Source organism: Suillus discolor (genome assembly GCF_016758755.1).
Source record: "Suillus discolor strain FC423 chromosome Unknown F5147scaffold_114, whole genome shotgun sequence".
NCBI lineage: Eukaryota > Fungi > Basidiomycota > Agaricomycetes > Boletales > Suillaceae > Suillus > Suillus discolor.
The window spans coordinates 12,293-35,048 of NW_024541361.1; the positions used below are offsets into that span (position 1 = coordinate 12,293).

At 47.4% G+C, this 22,756-nt stretch overlaps 7 protein-coding genes across 7 annotated transcripts; 4 read left to right on the forward strand and 3 right to left on the reverse strand.

The window, feature by feature from the left end:
- Positions 1 to 1,201: 1,201 nt before the first annotated feature.
- Positions 1,202 to 3,486, reverse strand: F5147DRAFT_780726 (uncharacterized protein; the record flags this gene model as incomplete). Its single annotated transcript, XM_041442497.1, has 10 exons — positions 1,202 to 1,422; positions 1,607 to 1,744; positions 1,793 to 1,848; positions 1,944 to 2,173; positions 2,225 to 2,335; positions 2,388 to 2,417; positions 2,487 to 2,510; positions 2,563 to 2,682; positions 2,728 to 3,288; positions 3,343 to 3,486. 10 exons carry the CDS (start codon positions 3,484 to 3,486, stop codon positions 1,202 to 1,204), a joined length of 1,635 nt encoding a protein of 544 aa, XP_041285790.1.
- Positions 3,487 to 3,703: 217 nt separating this feature from the next.
- On the forward strand, positions 3,704 to 4,693 carry F5147DRAFT_780727 (uncharacterized protein; the record flags this gene model as incomplete). Its single annotated transcript, XM_041442498.1, has 6 exons — positions 3,704 to 3,800; positions 3,849 to 3,941; positions 4,002 to 4,127; positions 4,178 to 4,240; positions 4,291 to 4,401; positions 4,449 to 4,693. 6 exons carry the CDS (start codon positions 3,704 to 3,706, stop codon positions 4,691 to 4,693), a joined length of 735 nt encoding a protein of 244 aa, XP_041285791.1.
- Positions 4,694 to 5,163: 470 nt separating this feature from the next.
- On the reverse strand, positions 5,164 to 6,458 carry F5147DRAFT_780728 (uncharacterized protein; the record flags this gene model as incomplete). Its single annotated transcript, XM_041442499.1, has 4 exons — positions 5,164 to 5,628; positions 5,682 to 5,848; positions 5,967 to 6,070; positions 6,124 to 6,458. 4 exons carry the CDS (start codon positions 6,456 to 6,458, stop codon positions 5,164 to 5,166), a joined length of 1,071 nt encoding a protein of 356 aa, XP_041285792.1.
- A 1,584-nt stretch (positions 6,459 to 8,042) lies between these two features.
- On the forward strand, positions 8,043 to 11,187 carry F5147DRAFT_748371 (uncharacterized protein; the record flags this gene model as incomplete). Its single annotated transcript, XM_041440058.1, has 11 exons — positions 8,043 to 8,358; positions 8,398 to 8,692; positions 8,797 to 8,940; positions 9,009 to 9,326; positions 9,380 to 9,497; positions 9,582 to 9,966; positions 10,019 to 10,119; positions 10,142 to 10,426; positions 10,475 to 10,561; positions 10,610 to 10,856; positions 10,952 to 11,187. 11 exons carry the CDS (start codon positions 8,043 to 8,045, stop codon positions 11,185 to 11,187), a joined length of 2,532 nt encoding a protein of 843 aa, XP_041285793.1.
- Positions 11,188 to 11,324: 137 nt separating this feature from the next.
- F5147DRAFT_841198 (uncharacterized protein) lies at positions 11,325 to 12,683 on the forward strand (the record flags this gene model as incomplete). Its single annotated transcript, XM_041444356.1, has 4 exons — positions 11,325 to 11,574; positions 11,652 to 11,888; positions 11,936 to 12,318; positions 12,482 to 12,683. Exons 1-4 carry the CDS (start codon positions 11,359 to 11,361, stop codon positions 12,681 to 12,683), a joined length of 1,038 nt encoding a protein of 345 aa, XP_041285794.1. The 5' UTR covers positions 11,325 to 11,358.
- A 7,637-nt stretch (positions 12,684 to 20,320) lies between these two features.
- Positions 20,321 to 20,571, reverse strand: F5147DRAFT_587307 (translation protein SH3-like domain-containing protein; the record flags this gene model as incomplete). The annotated part of the gene is made up of 2 exons (XM_041431979.1): positions 20,321 to 20,362; positions 20,419 to 20,571. Coding segments are annotated over 2 exons (195 nt in total), but the record flags the coding sequence as incomplete, so codon positions are not given.
- A 258-nt stretch (positions 20,572 to 20,829) lies between these two features.
- On the forward strand, positions 20,830 to 22,737 carry F5147DRAFT_780734 (uncharacterized protein; the record flags this gene model as incomplete). Its single annotated transcript, XM_041442500.1, has 6 exons — positions 20,830 to 21,093; positions 21,148 to 21,364; positions 21,434 to 21,480; positions 21,529 to 21,568; positions 21,619 to 22,556; positions 22,606 to 22,737. 6 exons carry the CDS (start codon positions 20,830 to 20,832, stop codon positions 22,735 to 22,737), a joined length of 1,638 nt encoding a protein of 545 aa, XP_041285796.1.
- Positions 22,738 to 22,756: the final 19 nt, after the last annotated feature.

Here is a 22,756-nt window from a genome sequence, read left to right on the forward strand (position 1 = left end):
ACATAGATGGGTACATATATGGGTGAGCCTAGATACGTTTCATCAAGACATACAGCTGATGTAGCCACCAGCGAATCAAACACGTAGGATACATGCACACTATGAGTGCATATACCTACCATCGACCACCGAAATCTAAACCCCTAAGCACGAAAACATGAATCGACCATGTGTGGCATTGACCAATAATTGAGTACTGAAGTGGAAAAACCCCACACCTGAACCCTGGTGTGCAACATATCCTATTTCTAAGCATGGACACCAGAAGCACAACACTCGCAAAAATATAAATGTCAAATTTTCACAGTGCCAAACCCCGAACCCTGAGATTTTACCAACCCCCAAACCCTGAAATTGTGGACTGCCGGGTCTCGGGGGTGGGCACTCGGGACTTGGGAAATTTGGGGAGATCAATAAAATTTGATTTACAATCAATTTGATTTACAAACACATTGACTTACACATTTTTGAAAGATATCTTTGTCCAGTCTCACATATCGAGTCCCGAGTTCCGGGACCCCCGAACCCCGAAACCCAGCAGTCCACAATTTCGGGGTTCAGGGGTTGGTAAAATGTTTATGGATATATGAAAGGTTCATTCAAACATTTTTGAAAAATAGTCCTGAAACCCGGAACGTGGAAAATACTCATATATCCATACACATTTTTTGACCCCCGAACCCCGAGTGCCGGGTGCCGGGTGCCAAGTCCCGAAACCCGAAACTCGGGACTTGACATTTGAGATGAGACATTTTTCAAAAATGTTTGAATCAACCTTTTGTATATCCATAAACATTTTACCAACCCCCGAACCCCGAAATTGTGGACTGCCAGGTTTCGGGGTTTGGGGGTCCCGGAACTCGGGACTCGATATGTGAGACTGGACAAAGATATCTTTCGGGGTTCGGGGGTTAGTCAAATGTTTATGGATATATGTAGGTTGATTCAAACATGTCTCAAAAATGTCTTTCATTTCAAATGTCAAGTCCTGAGTTCCGGGTTTCAGGACTTGGCACCTGGCACCCGGCACTTGGGGTTCGGCACTGTAAAAATTTGACATTAGGGTGTTTGGGTTTCAGGTGATATCTACCTCAATCTACAGTTTCGAGTTCTAGATATTAGAACTCAATAATTAAATCATTAGATTGTGGCATAGGTAACATGCATTGAAAAAGATTTATGTACATCTATCACTGAGCAATTATGTAGCCATTTCAACCTCCTCAGCAGGACGATCAACCTTCACCTCAACATCTATCTCCTCATCAGAAGAATCATATTCTGGCAAGAGGTTGCCTGGTTCATCCAGGACCACAATCTCACCGGAGGATTGTGGACCCTCAGGCTGAACTTGAGTGGGCTCAACCATGAGACCTACCATAGCAGATCCATCCTCAACCATCAAGGGTGTGGGTTCCATGACTGACATGTCCAAATCAATGAGGTTAGAAAGTGTGGAGGGGAGGGGTGACATGGACGGGGGGAAAGGATTGATCAAGCAAGATTGTTGCATCGGCAGGTGTGTCCGGAAGTGAAAATGAAGGGTGCCGGTCGACCACCATGCACCGGAGGCTCTCATGGAGGCGTTGCAGGGTATCAATCTTACCATCCTGCTCCAGCACATGAGCCTCGAGAATGGTGATGTGAGCTGCACCATCCCGAATTGTGATTGCCATGGAATGGAGATCCGGCATGGGAACATCGAGTGCTGCACGAGGCAATGCGAAGCTCAAAGAAGGAACAGCTAAGTAAAAATAAGGTCAGCTGGTCATTAAAACTTTGGGTGACTTACAAGCTGGCGCAGATGCAGGTGCAGGTGCAGGTGTCTTCTTGGCAGTAATGGTCTTGCTGCGACCACGTGACTGCACCTGGGGTGTAGTTGCAGCAGGGATGGCCGGAGTGTGGACGGGCCACAAGATTGACTATGAGTTCAGGCCCTTGACTGCGAGGGAGACAGAGCATTGGATGGAGCAAGGGCAGGTGTCTTGGAATGCGTCCGACTGGTGGTAGACTTCCCTAGGGTGTGTTTGGGCGGGGATCCCAGAGATGCAGGGTTGCATTTGATCTTCTTGGTGGAGCAGCGGATGCAAGACAAGCAGGGGTGGCCGGACCTCTTGTCCAAATGAGTTGCGCAGGGCCAATCCTCCTTGATGCAATAATGGCAGGGGTTGTTCTGTAAGATCAGTTAGTGGATGGACTAATGGGAATTAATTGGAGTACTCACTGGGCCGGGAATGGTGATATCAAATGTGGGATTGGACGGAGGTTCACCATCCGAAGTGCTGGAAGTATCATCAGAGGACTCATCAACTTCCGGACGACTGCCAGAGGTTGCCTGACAGATTGTTAGTATACATGTGAGTTCCGGGCGAACTGCTAAGACTTACCCAAGCCTCCGGACAACTGATGGGAGATTTCTAATGCAATGGGCATGAGTGAAAATGATACATGTGAGTTCCGGACAAGTCCAAACCACTCATCATGACCTCCGGACGACTGCCGACAGTCAGCTGTGGACACATGAGCATATATTTGAGTTCCGGACGGATAAATCAGACTTACCGAAGCAGGCCCAAATGATTGCTTCTTGGGGGAACCAGGTGACCGAGGCAACTGGGGCGTCCTTACAACAATGGTGGAGAGCTGGGGAAGGACGACCTCCGGCACTCCACGCGAAATCGGCTGCAACAAATTGAGAGCATGACACAAATGAGCCAGACCACATACCTGAACAATTGTTTCTTCATCATCTTCCGACTCCACAAACAGCTTCGACTTGGTGAGTCGAGTTGACTTGACCCGCTTGCAACTCTTCATCGCCGACTTCAGAGGTTGGGAGGAGTGTCCAGAAATCATGGGAGACTTCCTCTTGCTGCTCCCTCTGACTTCCGGCTCAAGGTCAACAGCAACCGCCTTACCTTTTCCTTTGTCCCGGAACTCGGAGGTCATCTTGCCGGACGAACCAGCGACATTGCCTGCGACGATGGGAGGGGAGGGAAGGACAGGTGTGGGGGAAGGGACAGGTGGAGACGGAAGGTTGACAGTCAGTGGGCCAGTGGAAGGATTAGGAACAACAGGGAGATCACAGGAATTGTCACCCAACGCCTCCCAGGCGCAAACCTGCTTGCGCCAGGTGTGTCTCGACACCCGGGGGTCATCATGGCCAATGCTGTGCCAGTCGGGCAACACCCGGGGAGTCCTGGAACGCACCATCATCAGCTCCTTGGAACAGGAAGCCACAATGCCAGGGATGTAATCTCCTTTCTCATGCGCCCGGATGATGTCACCCTACCTGGATATTAGAAACATTAATGGTAAAATAATTTAATGAGTGCTACTTACCAAAAGAGTGGTGACCTGTTTTGTCAGAGCAAGGTGGACATCCACTGTGCCGGCCGGGATGTGCCGAGCGCCGGCAATGATGCCCACAAGCTGAGCAGTGGATGCCTTGAGGTCGGCCAATGAAGATTGAACTGGAGTAGACATTTGGATTGAGTTGAGAGATGTGAGAATGTCAAAAGCAGGGTGAAATCTTTTATCACTAGGATGAAGTTTCAAAGAAACAATACAATTGAAGGACGATGTTGAAAATCATTGATTGTTTGTCTTTGTTTGGTTGTGGTTCAACTTTCGGCAATCGCCAGCCATGTGTTGAACTTTGAGGTTATCAGTTATCAATCAGTTCATCAGCTCATCAGATATCATGAGCTCTCAATCTGGGGTCAGATTTCATGACCCTCCAGTCACTGAATCCACCTCAATGGATGTGGATGAGTCCTCCAACTCCCGGATGTCCCTTGGTATGTTTTGTTTTTGTGATTTCATTCAATTGATCAAACATGTTTTAGATGCATTAGATGATATATACCTTGGGCCGGATGATGAGTTAGACTCTGATTCTGGGTCATCCGGTGGTTCAGATGCATTGAATGTGATTCCCGGTATGTTTCTCAATTCAAATGTACATATTCTACATGTGCAAATTCATCACATACTTCCAGATCCATCATATCTGGCCCTGGCAGATGGACTCGCCTTGTACGACGACACGGACTTGTATCTTGGTCCAGAGGATACCTTGATTGAGTCTGATGATGCTCCGGCTGTACCCGATTTACCAATGACTGGTGAGTTTATTCTTTCCATCTCATGTTCATTTTTCATGGCATTTCCCAAGTGAATGAATCGACTCCCGAACCTCATCCGGCCAGTCCGGCTGTACCAGAGGCACCCATCCCTTGTATGTGTATTCATATCATGTCATGTGTTCTATTCATGTTATGTCCCAAGCGAATTCAGCAACTCCTGAACATCAATCGCCCGAGCCGGAACTCAACAATGAAGCACTGAGTGCCATGGTTTGGGAGTTCATGCCAATCGGATCTTATGATCAAGCTGAAAGTAAGTATACAACAGTTGATCATTTATCTCTGCTAATTTTCTGCAAGTTCAAACAATTGTAGATCGCCTGGGTGATTACCAACAGCGTCATGGAAATCTTCCTGACCCTACAGTAGCACAACTTCTTGAGGCTGACAGACCATTCAGGATGGCATGGGCTGAAACATGCGACAAACTGCGGAAAGCAGATGCGGATCTCCGGAGGATGCAAAGGGTAAGGGAGTCAACCTCCGAAATGCTGAAGGTATTAGATACCCTCATTGACTTCTTTGAGGACTCAAGTAACATGTAAATATCAATCAATGTCTGATAGTAGACACATTGCAGTATACTTTACCTACTCAGTACTTAGCACTTGGTACTTGTATACTCTACCTACTCAGTACTCGGTGCCCGGTGTTCGGTGCTTGGTACTTGGTGCTCGGTGCTTGGGGTTTGGTACTCAGGCCTTGGTACTCGAGATTTGGGATTTGGGATTCGGTCGTTGGTACTTTGACATATACACAATAGCACATATGACAGTAAACATGAGGGCAGGATGATATATCTACATTAAGTGCGTCCCCGTGCTCTGGTTACTCTAGGTGTACTGTCTACTGGCATTTGCAACTTACTCCGCGTCATCCTGGTGGATGGTTCAACTGTGACTTTCTTGCCCTGCCTCCTTTTTTGTGCCAGTGGTGTGATACTCTCTTCCATTTCAACAGCATCTCTAACCTCGCCGGTCGTGTCTTCAGTTAACCCAGCAAGGAGGTCACCCATTCATGATGTCAGTAATGCACCTTTTTTGGCCGGTTTGGCAGGGCGAGGCTTTGGAATTGCATGTGGGACTGCCATCCCTTTGGGTGTAGGACCTCCTGTTCTGGGTTTCTTCAGCGGATGTCTCCCGTCAGCCATGTCATCATCCACATCATCCTCCGTATGTTGAGTGGCACTCTCCTTATCACTCTCGGCTTCTGTTGATGAATCCCGAGACCTTCGGATGGTAATCCTCTGCTGCCTTCTCACTATACAAGTCTGAGGAGAGGGCAAGTTGCCAGATATGACAGATGGTACCATGTCCCCATCTTTGTTCTTCCATGCTTTGAACAGAAATGTGGGACCTTCGCCTGTTTCCTGCCGAGCACGCCAGAAGTGGAGCAAGGCAGTCGTGTCCCAATTTTGCAGCTTCGAAGGCTCCTTCAAGTCAACATCTGCCGGAAGATACATCCGGGCCACGAAGTCATCCTGACTTTGTATGATGGCACTTTATGGCACAACCGCCTTGTCCTTCCCAGAACATATCCCTGTGTCCATGCATTGAACAATTTGTCGGATGATGCGACGAGAAACTCACGATAGTGTGATGTAAGAAAGGCCCTCACTATGGCCTTCTTCTCCTCAAGTTTCGTGTCCGTGATGTCCGGAAGGAACGGCATACCTTCCCTGTCCATTTCGAGTTCGAAAGCTGGTTTTCAAATTCTTTTTCGACCTCCCTTGACCTGACGTCCTCCATCCCGTGCCCCGGCGCCTATCATCGTGATGCTCAACATGTTCAATCTGGTATACATGGTTCAAACACTCACCGAACTGTTCCTGTGCGTACTCCTGCCACACTGGCTCAATGTCCTCCCAGTCCTTCATCTTCATGAAGCTGTCCCCATCTCCTAAGGCCTCATTATCATCATGCCTGCATGAATATTTTGAGATGAAAGATCTGCATCAATGGGGAAATGTACTCACATCCCGAACAGCACCTCTCCCTTTTCATTCTTCCAAGCCGACATCACAAAAACTCTCATCCCACATTGCCTCCACATCTCGTTCAAAAAGTGCTCCATATATGCTGGACCCTTCTTACGAGCTACTTGTGCTTGTATCTCCGGAGGTGGACAGTTGTTGGACCACTCTTCCGCTGTTTCTTTCACCTTCTCCAACTCGTTGTCATTCAATTCAGCCATGACTCTCTTCACCGCCGCCTGATAATGTTTGAACATACCAGGATCTCCTGGCTTTACCCCAGACTCATCCTCAATCCTCTTCAGCACCTCTTCATGTTTCTGCTGGTAGACCACCATCCTGGGTGTCCTTCCTTTCCTTCTTTTTCTTGTTGTTGAACAACCAAGTCTTGTACACCTAAGAGTTGATGAAAGAATGTGATGTTAAAAATTTAGTTTTTCAACACAACAAAGAAGCATCACCTGCTTCCTCTTTTTTCATTGTTTTTAGTCCACCTTAGGAGCAAACAACCTGGCTGCCCTTGCTATGGCAGTGAAAATCCCTCGCTTCTCACTCCTTTTGGCTGCAGTCCACTCAGGAAGGTAGTTCTTCAACTCCAAAATCTCCTTGTCCGTGAGCTTCTGTGACTGTGGTTGATGCACCCTGTGTCTTCCTGAAGTCGTGTTGGTGGAATGACCTGTTCTTGCCATAGTGAATCAGAATGCTGAACGGGCTAAGGATTTGCAAGGTAGAAGTATTAATGAATTGTGCGAAGTTGAACTTCGAGCAAAGCCTAATGATAAATTAATCGGCCCATATTGGACGCGAAGCCATTAATGGAAATGAATTTGTAATGAGCCAACAGGACTGCACAGCATCATATTGCAATTGTTACAGTAACATGGCACGAGTCCCCCGCCAGCAGAAAGCCCTCTGCCACCCGCACGGCTATAGACGATACCGGAGCCTCACTAGCTCTGTGACGACAGATGATGATAGATGACGATAGACGATAAGCGGCAACTGCCGGCTTAGATAAGCGGTCTGGACCGCACGTGACGATACATGACGACATAGGTCTAGAAGACCTATTAATGATATCAAGATAGAAGGCAAGTCACGTACTGCCTCATGGACTGATAGAAGGATACCACATGGATCCTATCTCTGATAGAAGCGTACCGCATGGACGCTATCTACGATAGAAGCCCGCCTCATGGACACTATCTCTGACACATGTAGATAAGCAGATTAGAACCCAGCTTTAGGCTGAGCTTAGATACGACGAGTAGCCTTATATAAGGTCGAAGATTACAAGTAGACATTCCTTACTTTAATCTTACTAGGTTTACCCTTGAACTCCTTGTCCCGCTAAAGCTACCTGCTCGACATCGACTCGCACCTTCAGTGATGCCTCTCACTGTCTGTAAACCCTGCTATCATCTCAGCGTAACCCCTCGTTAACCACCACGAGCTACGTTCGAGTACGCAACCTTTGCTTGTTTGTAAAGGCTGACGACTCTCAGCACTCGGTACCACTGTCGTGGTTGTCGCTGTTAGATTATCCTAGTCGCACACGACCGTTTGTCGTAACAGCAATAACAATTCATTACACCTGAGCTGATGCCTTGCTTGCAACATTAGTAAACAAGATGAAGATAGGTAGATGCACCCCAGTGCAAAAATCTCACAGGGTGGAAGCAAGGGGCAGCAAAGGTAGGAAGACTTGGGTCAAGGTCCCACTTGCAAGCACAAGGCGACATGCCTACAGGTCCATGCCTAACTCTCCCCAGAATCACCAACAATTCAGCCTGTTGAGGCACAACCTCCTTGGGAAGACTTTCCTGACAATACTTACGAGCAGGACCAAGACTCATTTGAGCCTTTGCAACTCCCAAAAACCATGGCAAGTTCATGTACAATGTTGGAGTGTCATTCAAACTATGGCTAAACATTCAAAAATACAGAGTCAAAATGACTACCTCAGGCAATGGCTGCCAAGGCAGGAATCGTATCTACATCACCTCCTTGATCAAGAAGCTCCACCAGAAGACAGGAGATGCATCATCTGCCAACAGGATGGGGTGTACAAATGTCAAGATTGTCTTGGTGAGCCACTCTATTGCACCGGCTGTTGCAGGAGTCAACATTGTAGCAATCCTTTCCACTGGATCAGTCAATGGAATGGGCAATTCTTCGAGCAGAGTTGTCTCGCTCATGTGGGACTCATCATACACCTTGGCCATGATGGCAAACAATGTCCGGCGGTCACAGATCAGTGAAATTTGTTCGAAGAAGATGAACCTGAAGACCTGCTCGAGCCTGAAGATCTGCCATTTGTGTCCGGACCCGAGTTCCAGCTGAAGGAAAACACCATGGTCATTGTCGACAAGTCCGGAATTCATCGCCTGGAGGTTCGATGCTGTGATTGTCCGAATGCCATGAGTCCGGACATTCAAATGTTTCGACACAGATTTTTCCCTGCATCTTTCAACAGGCCGAAGACTGTGTTCACCTTCAGAGTGCTCAATGATTTTCTACTGGACAGCCTTGAATGCGGCACCTCTGCGATGAACTATTACAGCAAGCTCCAGTGAATGACCTCGAGCATGTTTCCACACCTTGTTCCAGTAATGCCTTACCCTCTTCATCTACTGGACATCATATTGACAAAGCACATGGCAAGGACTGATACAGAGAGCTCATGAGGGTCGCTCGACAGTGGAGGCAGTTGAAGACAATGAAATGGCATGGCTTTGGCCATCGTTCCGATAACCCGAGCACAGGAGAACTCGCATTATTTTGCCCTGCATGTCCTCAGCCTGGTATTAATGTGCTGTTGTCAGAGGATGAATCACTTGATGAGTGAGTCCTATTAGCAACCAATGTGGCCTCCACAATAATACTAGTGTTCCAAGCTGGAAATACACCCGGTCATTTGTGATGGACGGAAATTTCAAAGCCAAACATCTGCATCCCATTAAGCCATTCGATGAAGTTTGGCTGTCCGATGGGCTTGGATTCATGGTAGGAAAGGACAGGTATAAAATGCATCTGGCAGAGGCTGCTGACACGGTGGAAAAATCAAGCTGCAACAACCACCGGGCAGTAAATCAAGCTAATGCTGCTCAGCACAAGCTGGAGTCCACCGGTATCGGGGGAGTTGCCTGTGCCAGACACGGTTGCTTTGTCCCTCACTCCATGGTGGATTTTCAGAAAGGCGAAAGGCAAGCCACATCCACCATTAAGCATTCACGAGTTAACCATGGGTCACTTGCAGACAAATGAACATGGACTACGCCCTTTGCGAGGCTTCCCGGCACAACATGGAAGGCATCACCAGGGCTGTCACCTTCTATGATATTAATTGTCAATACAACAAACACTTTCGGGTTCGGGTGGATCGAAGTTGATTTCTAGAAATGGCACCACAACTAACCATCATTCCCGGAATTGGGTTGTGGCACGTTCATGGCCATCAGGACAGCTGCTATGTGCAATATGCTTCTAACTTTATTGAAGGCATTGGTCGGATCGATGGAGAGATCATGGAGACGCTATGGGCATGGCTCAATCTGATCTCCCCTGCTGCTCAGGGAATGTCATCTCCCCACCGAAAGGAATGCCTTGATTATCAGATGAATGACTCCAATTTCTGCAAGATGATTCGCATGAAAAGGACTCTATGCCGGAAATACAAGCTGGCGAGGAATGGCATCTCGGAAAGTGGAAAGGCATTTGACAGACTCGATGAAGCAGCACCCTCACATTTGAAGACAGAATGGTTAGCCAGGGAGAGGATAGCTCAGTCAAGCAGATTGAATGATCCTTCGGCGATGGATGAATATGAGATCAATATAAAAAAGGGTACATTGAGTTCCATTGTCTCCATCGAGGTCTGAATTAATATTGCACTCAGCACCTAGCAAAAAGGAGATCGAGCTTAGATTATTAGAGGAGGGTAACGCCCGCAATGCAGCACCCTCTCGCAGATCTGTGGCGACTGTGGATATCAACAGGGTTAGCAATTGAAGAGGCTCAGATTGCATTGCTCATCGAGGTCCGAAGGATCGGAAGAAGATCCACAGAGACACAGAGATTAGACATCGCCCGTCAACGCGATCGGCTCCAAGGCCAGATAGATGGATTTGCTCGGTCTGCTCTAACACATCTCGGGGAGGGATTTGATGCAGATGATGAACCTGAGGACTTGAACGTAGACATTCTAGATGATCTCCATGATGACCCGGCAGATTTCACAGAGACATCTCATACATGGACAAACTCTCCCGAGCTCACTGTAATCCCATTGCCATCAAACCTGGGGGTTGATAGATGCAGATGATGCATGGCAGAGGATCTGATTCCCCTGGAGATGTCGCTTCATGAAGGGCAGGCCAATGATGCCCTTCACAATCTTCGCATTTACCTTTGCAACAAGGCCATCCTGTTCCGAACAACCGTTAGGCAGGCCAAATCCCAGGCCCTGAAAACTTGAGCTTGGTCCCAGGTGACATCGGTGCAGCAGGCAGTCTCCCTCCATGCCAGCATATATACAAAGACCAGGAAGCAAATGATGAAACTTGAGCCGGGGCAAGACCAGCTTCAGAAATACAAACCCCTGCTTCACGAGCAACTCAAAATCAGCACTGCAGTGGGTGACCCAAATGCCCGAGGTCAACGAAATGAATCTTTGGCTTGGTTTTGGTCTGTTGAAGTTGACCTCGGGGGTCCTGATCAATCGTGGAATGAGGAATGTGAGTTCCTGCTTGCATGTCATATCCCGCAGTTACCTGACTGGACCCATGCCAAGTTTACCGAGTCCATTGGCTCAGGGCAAAGGCACTATGAGATCGATGGAGGGAAGAAATGATATTGGTCAAATTGGAGATGGATTGGACATGTAAGTTCTTTTTGTGGAAAGCAACCCAATGGGGCGACCACATGCAGGAATCATTGGAGAAACGCCTTCCAGGTCACGGATGCTATGCCGGAAGGCAATCCCAAATGTATTCATTGCTCGCACAGGATGCGCAGGCAGCTTTTCAAGACCTACAAAATGTGTTGATAGAGGCTGGAGATGAATGAACATTGTTTTCTCATGAAGTCCCTTTTTCCACATACATAATTGAGGCCCGGGAATTGTCCGGGTCAGCCCATGTCGGAGTTTGAATTTCGTATCCATCCATCAGTGATTCTTATCTTCACATCTTCACCATCTTTCACTTGCATTGCCAGCGCAATAGTCCTGTATTAGCCATGCCTGCAACTCCTGCATCCACTTCTGGCACTCTGAATGCTGGAAGCCATTACCGACCCCTGAAGCTGAGCCTTGCAACTATTTCCTGCACATTGGCAATGGCTGGATCGCACGTCCGCGCATGCATCTCTCAATATCAGACGGAAGCTGCCAACAATGTTCTATCTTCTGACCGGATCAAGTATTTTAAAGCAGGGCTGCAATGGGAGATGAATGTATGTTACCGCTGCCCTGATGACTGTGTTCGTCAATGGTAAGAATTTGAGCAGACTTTGTCACACCACTTCTGCAGTACTCCGCTTCACAGAATATTGTGTTGGTTCTTCTGGTCCTGGTCGCTTATATCCTTAAGTTGTATCCCATGCTAACCTGGAACACGGTTCTGGATGATGTCTTTTCATTCCACCTCCTTGCATTTCATGATGAGGCAATTGCAGGACATCCGTCCCGGATTGTGTTTGAATATACATGTCCATGGCAGTGGGATGAAATAATGGCTTCCTGCGTCTCTCACTACCAGTATTGGGCGGTAAGATGTTAGCTGAATTGCCTTGATTGATGACTTATCTGTTCTAGCTTAGTGTTGAGGATGATGCTTTGGTTCTTCATGAGAAGTTGAAAAACACTTCGACTCCACCACTTATGGGACTGAGGTGGATTAAAGAACACATGGAAGCATTGATGGAGGAGCAAGATGATGGCATCCAAGCCAAGATGGCAGAGGTGAAGATGTACACTGACATGCTTAGAGAAATTGAGGAGAAGGCAAAGGAGTGTAGTCCCATTCAGTCTTCATTGTATACAAGATGTAAAATATTCTATGCATTCAAAAATCTCGCGTCCGAGTCCCGGAAGCCCGGGTCCCGAGTCCCGAATTTCGGTGTTCGGGGTTCGGCGACCCTGGAGCTCGGCAACCGTGTTGGGTGTCAGGGTATCGGGAAGCATTGGAGATCGCATGTGTCAGTATTTTGTGTTTCATGGTTGGTGTCTGGTGATTCGGGCGTCAGGACTCGGTATTCAGAACAGTGTCTAGTCATGAGTCACGAGTCCCAAACCCTGAAACCTGACGTTCGGGACTCGGGACTCAGAGCTCGGGGTTCAGGACTCATGACTCGGAACTAGACACTGTTCTGAATACCGAGTCCCTGACGCCCGATTCCCGAATCACCAGACACCAACCATGAAACACGAGACACTGACACATGCGATCTCCAATGTTCCAGATACCCTGACACCCAACACGGTTGCCAAGCTCCGGGTCGCTGAACCCCGAACACCAACATTCGGGACTCGGGACCCAGGGCTTCCGGGACTTGGTATTTAGAACAGTGTCGAGTCCCAAACCCTGAAACCCGGGCAGTCCACAATGTCGAGGTTCAGGTTCTGTCAAATGTGTACGGCAATAACAAATGTTAATTCAAGCATATTATACATCTTCTCCCAGTCTCAAATATCAAGTGCCGAGTTCCGGGTTTCAGGGACTCAGTACCCCGGCACTCGGGACTCCCATATGTCAAGTCCCGAGTTCCAATTATCGAATACCGAGGCTGGCATCCAAATTATTCAGTCCCATATATCACTTCGCAAATGCTCAAAATTGAGTATTGAGGTCCGGATAACTATTGGTACATGGTATTCATTTGTTGGAATGTATATAGGTCACAATGCTTGCTCTTTGTTTGATCTTTCACACGCTGTATGGACCATCCACACTAGCCCATCCACATGATGGAACACCAGCGTAAATGTGAACAGAATCCCTCATATACCATGCCCAAGCAATCCGATCCCCTTCCACATCATAAACTCCATGTCTCACAATCCTTCCGGAAAACACAATCATACAGCCGGAATTGTACTTGAACTCCAGCTGAAGGCTTGGCATTGTCATCCGAGCATCAGAATAGTTCCCACAGGTGGTGAGAATGTCGAAGCATTCAGCAATAGACAAATGGTCTCGATGATTGGGGGTTTCCCGATTGGAAATGATAGAGAGGGTGTTAAACACGGATGCCCAGTACTGCAGGGCCTCCGGCATCTGTGGCAGATCCTTGCTTACTGCTATATGTCCGAGGTTTGACAAGGTTCGCAACCCTGCCCAGTACTGCTCAGGATGCATGACCCTGAGTGCCGCGGACGCGATGGCTGCTGGCCTTGCAATGGCTTTGAGGATATTCTTCGCAGGAAGGTCCCTTCAATGATGCAGATACCTCCGGATCGGACACAGTCTTTGGGATTGGTGAGTATGACTGCCAGAATCACCATCTCATCAGATCCTACCTCGTGTCCCTGTTGAAACCATGCCTGGAGATAAATTGATGCATCCGGGAGTTGAGCCAACATCGTCCGAGCCCCGTTTGAACCACTTTTGATTAGTTCGCCAATTGCCATCAGCCCTTACACTTTTTTCGAGGCTTGGAGCGAGCAAATCGGTGGCCTCCCTGATTTCCTTCTGTAGGTTCCATTTGATATTCAATATCCATTGAGTAACAATGTATATTACACACCTGGGTGGTGTCGGTCAGGGCGTCTGGGAGGTACCATGCGATGATGGCACCTGGATGCATCGAGAATTGTGGCAGGTTCGTCGACCAACCTTTTGCCTTCATGGCCAGGAGGACACCTCTCAAGCAACTTCGCCTCCCTCTGTTCATTATGCCCGGTGTCCTTCGGGGAGATCAATTTGCTATATCTTGCAATATCCATCTGCATCTGAACTGTCATGCAGGAATTTGAATGATAAAACGAATTTTCCGAATCTGCAGGAAGACCCACTGGGATTTTTATATGCCTTTATGAGTACATCAGCCAAGCGATCGCACAGCCATCACCAGATCAGTGTCTAGGTTGGGAGAAGGTATGACTGGGTCTCCTCCAGTCTTCTCTGCCTTGAATTTCTGTTCGGTATATTCCCCTGCTTCATAAGTGACAGTCAGGGCCCAAGTGCGCCAGATGTTTATGCTATCAGGAGTGGAAGGGGAAGAAATGTTCATGCTGGATGTTGATCTTGGGAAATCAGACACTGAATGCTGGATGTCCGGACTTTGGTGTTGAAGGGGGTGGAGATAGTGAGGATCAGATAAGGGAGCCTGGGATAATTTTGGCTGTCAAAGATGTATTATCATCCATTGCTCAATGAAATACTACCTGATTGGAAGTGTGCTGGATATCAGATATTCATTTGTCGACTCCCGGGTCCCAGAACTCGGAACTCGGTACGGTTGACTGAAATTTTGGTGGTCGGAACTTGGCTTCTCGTAGGGCAACACAAGCCTCGCACCCGGGATTCCACATTCTGCAAGACAACCTACGTGCCATCAAAGGCCATGTCAAGAGAGCACCTGCTGCTCTCTTCAGAAACATCTCAACTTTGGTTGGCCATTTAACACAGAAAGTATTAACTAAATTATGTGTTGAGTTCCAGGTCCCGGAACTCGGAACTCGGAGAATTTTGGTGGTCGGAAGTGGGTGTCTCGTAAGGCAACACAAGCCTCGCACCCTGGATTCCACATTCTGCAAGACAACCTGTGCACCATCAAAGGCCATGTCAAGAGATCACCTGCTGCTCCGGGAACTCGGTAACTTTCATTTATTACCTCCTCTGATTTGGTTGATGTACAACTACCTCAGCTCCGTCATGTCTACAATTATGATACACATGGGCCCACCCGTCTATATTTTATACCACCCTCGGCCCACCCGTCTAATACAATATCCCATACAACACCCTCAGCCCACCCATCTAATAAAATATTTTATAAAACACTCTCGGCCCACCCGTCTAATTAATATGCGTCTGGGCCCACCCGTCTAATACAATATTTTATAATACCCTCGGCCCACCCGTCTAATTTAATATGCATCTGGGCCCACCCGTGAATGTGATAACAAGTACCTACCCATCTATCTCATACACATCTACCTTAATACACCCATCTGGATAATATCCAACTACCTCGGCCCATCCGTCTACCAAATATTCATGTACATTGGCCCACTCATCTACTCTATATATTCCCTGCATGGGCCCACCCACCTCCATCGGAAATAATTTCCCTCCCGGCCCATCCGTCATAGTCGAGGATATTTTTATCATGGGCCCATGGTCCGCTGGCCCATATCATACTGGATATTATGCACATCCATTCCCTCGTATTATATGGAGATAGGTCACTGTAATATGTGAGCTGACTACGATCTAGGTGATGGGACGACTGACACCAGAAGATGCAAGTACTAAAATTCTGTCCCATTGCATACAGCTGATTGAACCTTTGTGATCTAGCTTGGGTTCTTGTTCAGAGTACGTTCACATTTTCTTGACGCACTCAAATCTGCTGACCTTTGGTATGCTAACAGCTGTAGCTTATTATTGTTTTTACAAACATACTGTAAAATATATGCCCTGCCTTTCTAGGCAGTAGAATATGCTGTCATTCCTAATTCTACGCGGAATATATCTGTTTCACAAGTGCCCGCTGATTTTTTTTAGCAATTCTTGTTACAGACCTTAATGTTGAAGATCTGGGACGTGTGGCATGACGTGACACATCTGTCTGTCAACTTCCTCCTTATAGGTCTCCCCATCTCACTGCTCTCGCGAATGACAGTCCAAACCACAAGTATCGGACTCCAATCCTCTGTGAACTTGAGGCTGACCGGAAGCTGACACGAGTGGGCGTGTCCTTACCTGTCAGCATCATCAACTTCCTCAACTTATGCCGGCTCATGCCCATGACACATTACAACGTAGGTCAGCCAGCATTGATTACGGGAGGCTGACTCTCCCAAATGTATAAATGCCTGCCCACCTGGGCTTCCTCTTCTTTATCAGCTTGACCTCCCTCAAGTGCCAATGATTCTTCATCATCACATCTGACCCTTATTGCATGTCACGGTCGATTATCTCTCATTGTCTTTGTCACTGATTGGATTGAACTCTCTGTTCTCAGTTTCTTAGTCGCTCTCGCTGTCCTGCTGTCTCTCATTGTCCAGCCTATGTCGCTCCTTTGTCTACCCTTTCCACCTTTCTCTTTCCTTCTCCGCTTCATATACCCTCTTCATCTTTCTTTCCCAATTCTCTCTTCATATTTATTGTTCGACCCACATCACTCCTTCACATACCCTTTTCACCTTTTTCTTGGCCCTCCGACATCTCAATCCTCAAGTCTACCAGCTGCTCTTGCCCTCTACCTCTCCCTTTCATGCACCATGGTTCACTCGCAGCTCCATACCCAGTCTTTCGACATCTTGCACTTCTTCTCTGCCCCAGGGGCTTACACTGTTACGCTGACCGTCGGTCGGTGTATGGGAACTTGGATAGGTCTTCTTAGCAACGGCTCGAGTGAGCCCACTGAGGCTAAGGGTGTTCGGCGACTTGACGGAACGTCAAGGGTTCCTCCGGTTATCTCGGTAAGATGGCGCTCGTCGAGATACAGGGCTAGCGGATACGTGCTAAGGCGCAGGGAGCGACTTAGAAGTGCAGTCTAGACAGCTAAGCTGGGAGGCTTAGTTGAACAGGTTTCAAGGTAGAACCAAGTAGATTAAAGTAAAGATCTCAGTACAATAATCTGTCTACTTATATGTCTACATATAAGTGTTCAAGCTCAGTCTGTATCTAATAGTATATCTGGGATCTATGATAAGTGACCATGAGGTCAACCACGAGGACAGATAAGATACATGAGGCTCAATCTCTAATCAAGCATGCAGCGCCAAGTGCGACTGCACAGGTACAAGAGGCGCCAAGGGCACTCCGGATCTTCATGAAGCGGCATGAGGTATACATGTGCTGATCTAGGGTGTCCATGAGGCGTACAGCCTCCATGGATCAGGTACAAGGCCGTCTAGGCCAGGGGCAGTGTCACAGCGGTCCAGACCGCTGTCTTTCTAAGTGCAGGCGGCGCACCACCGCGTCAGGAGTCTAGCAGAGCGGGGGCTTTTGTAGGTGTTGCAGATGACTGTAACATACACCCATTCATGCATACTACAGTCTACACACAACTCCATGCCCAACCTATTCTATGATTACAACCTTTTCTCTGCCCAGACACCGGAAAAGCCTGCACCCATTCGAAGTGTGCACTACATACACGCAGCTCTACATGCAGCCTATTCCATCCGGTCTATTTTATGGTTTGTCTATGACTCATCTCATCACACCTCTTTATGCCTTATGCCTTATGACTTTACGACTTCATGATACCCCCATGCCACTTTTCCTTTAGTTTTTATGCCACACCACTATTCCTATGCCCTATGCCCTATGCCCTATGCCCTATGCCCTATGCCCTATGCCCTATGCCCCATGCCCCATGCCCCATGCCCCATGCCCCATGCCCCATGCCCCATGCCCCATGCCCCATGCCCCATGCCCCATGCCCCATGCCCCATGCCTTATGCCTTATGCCACTTTTCCTTTTGCCATACTATGCCCTGTCTTTATACAAAAACAAGACTTGCAAGCTTGAAATTTAAATGTGTGCACTTTAACATCAGGGTGCCACGTCAAAGCTACAGATTCTAATAGTCTTCATCTTTCTAACTGCGGAACATAGTCTAGCTCATAACATGCCATTTGGACTCGAGAAGTTTGCTAAAAGTTAGAAACACGTTTATATGTAGATTGATTGACTCAAGGAGCTCAATGAGAGTAAGTGTTTCGTCCTGGGTATACAATCCTGAAACAAGAGCAATGGTCTCTGCTACTCATATGTTAACCACCAAAGTTTCATCACTAACAAAGACGCAAGCAAATAGGCCCATCATCACACAGTGCTAAATAGCATGTTTAGTGATGTGCACAGCCTGGCTCCAGGCCAAAGTCATGGCCTGGTGACGGCTTTGGCCTGGCCTGACATTATGAAAAGCTGAAGCCGCCAGCTCGGGCCACGGCTTTTGAAACTGTGCCTGAGCCTTGCGGCGCCCAAGCTCAACTGAGAATCTGCCATCATGCTTCACGTCTCTTAACTATACCAACTATACCCTTGTCACTGATTGGCATGTTGCTGGAAATGAAATAGCTGATCATACATATGTATTTCATCGTAGTTTTTGGTGCTTTTGATCATTGGCTTTAGGATGACGCATGTCGGTTCACCTCCGGTGGACAAGATCAATGCAAACATTATTGCTCTCAATGCACTTGTTGGCATCCCACCCAATGCTTCCCTCCTCCTGCTCTCATCTGTCGTCCATATTCGTCTGAGTCATGTCAGCAGTTGCTGACGTGCACTGGGCGTTTGCGCATGGTGTTTGTGGTGTTGGTAATAGGGTGGTGAAGCTTGCCTGTGTTGATATCCCACAACCTGACTCCACCATCATCACTCCTGCTGACCGCCTTCTTCCCATTTGGAGACAACACTATGGTTCACACTAGTTCTTTGATGCTGAGACACACTTGAGTTCAGGTGTTGAGCTGTCCAGTGAGCTGTTGTACTTCGAGCTGCAGTTTATGAATCAGATCTTCACGATCACGAGCCATACCCTCTCGGTCGCCAACATCTTTCCTCGTACAAGATAGTTCATCCTCTAAATGGTCGACATCACACTTCAGCCTGTCAACTTCTAGCTGCAATGAGAACCACGCTGTAGGACTTGGAGTCCTTGTGGCCTCGTAGAGGTCTATTTTCTGATGCATGTTGAATGCTAATCACTACCCAAACCATTCCCTATCATATCCGACTCAATATGCACCAAACCCGAAAACATCGGACATCGGACATCAGGTTTTGCATCAGCCGATTGGATATCGCGCGCACTCATCCTACCTATGTCCAGTCTCATCACGCTAGCCCCACTAGGTGCGTAGTTACTTGTTTTCACATCCCTAACATTGTCAACCGTGTTATTACATGTATTCCCATAGTCCGCAGTACCTCATGTCTTATTACATAGGACATCAGATCTGAAATATTGCACTACTACTTTCGCCTATAGGGTTCCGGATTTCTATGTATCTACTTAAATATTGGACTCCCCATAGCATCATCATCATCCGAGTAGAGGAGAATCGTCTCCGATGCTTAGGGGTCAAACCCGATATTTCGTAGTTCTTAGTTGACATTGCGAATATCATCATTCCTTCACTGTCCGTATCCATCATTGTTATTATTGCGCACACCGCTCGCTTTCCCGATGCTCGCTATCACGTAGCTATTAGTTTCTGATACCCCGAACCCGAACCTGATAACCCAAAACCCAAAAAACATCGGACCTGACGCTTTGCATCGGACATCGTAATTATACCTTCGGACATTGTTTACTGCGCTCGGATTATTAACCTCACATCACCCACTGACCCCCAAAAAATATTCCCAGACTGCAGACCCCTGGGTCGAATGCACTTGTCACCAAGTATAGCAGACTAGGCAGTGCAAGACCACAACATAAAGATACCAGTTTGGAGCCATCTTTGTATAGCCCCACTCTGTGTTGTATACCTACAGCACAGTCATATGGGTCTCCCCAAGCTCTTTGGACAGCTTCGAGGTCGCCTTGGCATTGTAAGAGTCAAGGGTGCTGCGCAGTGCAGAGTCTTTGTTTCGAGTGCACAGCATTCGCATCAGAGCTCAGACTTGTGCGTCTTCTCAATATCGCCGAACTTGCGCTCAAGACTCTCCCAAGCTTCCTGTTTGTGTGAGCTTTTGAATTTCAAGTGAGTGATAAAACTAAATGTACATCTTTCAGTGCAGATGTGAGTGACTACATTATCACTATTCGAGCTGCGGCTCAGGCCAGGGCCGGGCCAAAGTCAGCCATCATTGGCGGCTTTGGCCCGGCCTGGATTTTTTGCAGGCCAAAGCCATGGCTTTTGGGCCAAGCCAGGCTGGAACATCACTAAGCATGTTAAGGGCAGTGTGCATGATCATAGGGCATATGCGGATGCATACAAGTATTTTGAGGGATGTATTGGGTCGTAAAGCATAGTGAGTGATATGTAGAAAAAAAACATCTGACCTCTTAGACCTCCTTGACCTTGACGGTACCACATAGCAGACCAGTCTACCAAAATCATTCAGCATGCACAAAAATGAATGCAAGCTACAAAATAGACATACCCGGCGAGCGGCAATAAGACTGACTTTCTGTCCAGGAACTGCAGAGCGAGGAACTGTCAAGGCTTTTCTGATGTGTTGGTGGTTACCACCACCGTGAGGATGGTCGACAGGGTTCATAGCAACACCATGAGTATGAGGCCAGCTGTGAGTTTTGTGAGTAACCAAATAACACAATTATCATTGTTCACCCACCTGGATCTGGGACCCTTGGCCTATAGGAAACTTTCAATGCCATGACCTTTGTCTGATAAAGGCAGAACAGGTGTGTGCTAGTCTCTCATGAGTACAATACAAGAATATTAATCTACTAAGTCAACATAATGTAACCTGGACACGTGGTGTGACCTGGTAAGCGGCCGAGTAGTGTTGTTTACTACTACACATCCATGGTACATCTTCATTGATAGACTCATGGTCCAACAATGTTTTAGATCTAAACACTCTACTGGCGGCACAACAGTCATCTTAATTCTCTGGATTGCATTGATGGTCAACATTGCTTGCGGCGCCCATGGTTGCCTATGGGTATTAAAAGACCAGCGCGCTCTCAATTTACACCGCAAAACTTGTGTCGAATACAAGAAGACAGCAGTCACAGCCTCTCAAAAACAAAAAGACCATGTGCAAAATGTGATAGCTGCAAAGGCGTTGAAAGAGAAACTATGCAGATCTCCTGTGAGTTCTGAATTTTCTGGAGATGCTTGCAATGCTCACAAAGCCATTCTCAAGTGCCCTGTCACTGGGGCAGAAACATTTACAAGTAATGATGAATCACCAGAACTAGCATCACCTAGACGTCCAAATATTGAAGAGATAACCTCTTTGAATCCCGATCCCCAGTCCCCAATGGATATCAATATAATTCCTACTAATAGTAGTACTGTGGATCCAACCAATGTTGCATGGTCAGAAAGTGGGAACATTGATGAACCGATTATGGACATCGGTAAGCTTGAAAATTCTCTTGATTTCTTGTACTGACCATTTTCATATCAGATCCCTTGACCTCAGGAAGTTTGTGTGCTCCTTCTGGTGACAGGAACATACACTTGGACTGCATTGGTGAGGAACTGACCCTTGCACTATTCTACATGCTAACATTTCAAATAGCTCGCTCTAAACCACGGAGAAACATCAGACTACCTAAGCAGTATTGAGTCATGGCGCCTGTAGAACATGTCGTTCATAATGTTGAAACAGCCACTCAGGATGTCGCATGCGATGACCTCCCTACAACACAAGACACACCACCAGTCAATAGTGTTATCTGGAGGGTGATTCTTTTGGTCACCGAATCTATTCGTAGTGTTGTTGGATCATTTGGTCTATCTCGTGATTACCCACAATGTCCGTCCTATGAACCCAATATATTCATTCCCTCACATCTACTAGCCAAAAAATATCCTACACTACAGCCTTCTGCAATCGGTGTTCCTCCACCTCCACATCCCTTTCTGAACATGGCCATGTATCAACTACTCAACTGGATGTCCAGCAGAAGTACTAGAAAGTTGGAGGCAGAAGTTTCATGTCTAGTGCATGATGTGCTGCTCGCAGAGGATTTCAGCGTCAACGACCTGCAAGGCTTTAGTATGCGGAAGCAGCTGAACCTTCTTGATATGCCAGAACTAAATCTAGTGAATGGTGACACACCCTCTGCAGCCGTTAGATTCCCGGAAGGCTGGACAGAGACAGATGTAATGATTCAAGTTCCCAGTCGGACAGCTGATAGACCTGGTGGCCACCCATTCAAAGTCCCGGGGTTTCACTACTGGTCATTGGTTGGTGCTATTTATGAGGCATTTTCGGATGCTCAAGCGAAAGCATTTCATCTATGGCCATTTCGTTGTCTCTGGACTGACCCAAACGATGGTCATACATATCGCGTATATGATGAACTTTATACATCTGATGCATGGCTACAAGCTCACAATGACTTACAGAAACAGCTGAAGGAACCTGATTGTGTCCTTGAGCGAGTGATTGCAGGCTTGATGTGTTCCTCGGACACAACCCAACTAGCCAACTTCGGAAATGCATCGGCATGGCCATTATATTTATTTTTTGGGAACCTGTCAAAGTATGCTTGTGCTAAGCCAGACTCAGGAGCTTGTCACTTAATTAGATTCTTGCCCTCTGTAAGTGCCATTAACGTAAACTGCTTGAAGTAATCTCACGTCTGGATAGCTTCCAGATCGAATCAAAGACACCATCCGAGACCTGGGGGTCTTTACGAAAAGCGGTACAGCTGCTCTTTTCCAGGGATGTTGGGATATTCTTTTGGATGCCGAATTTCTTCATGCTGTGTGTGAGGAATGATAGCTAGATGAGAAGGGGT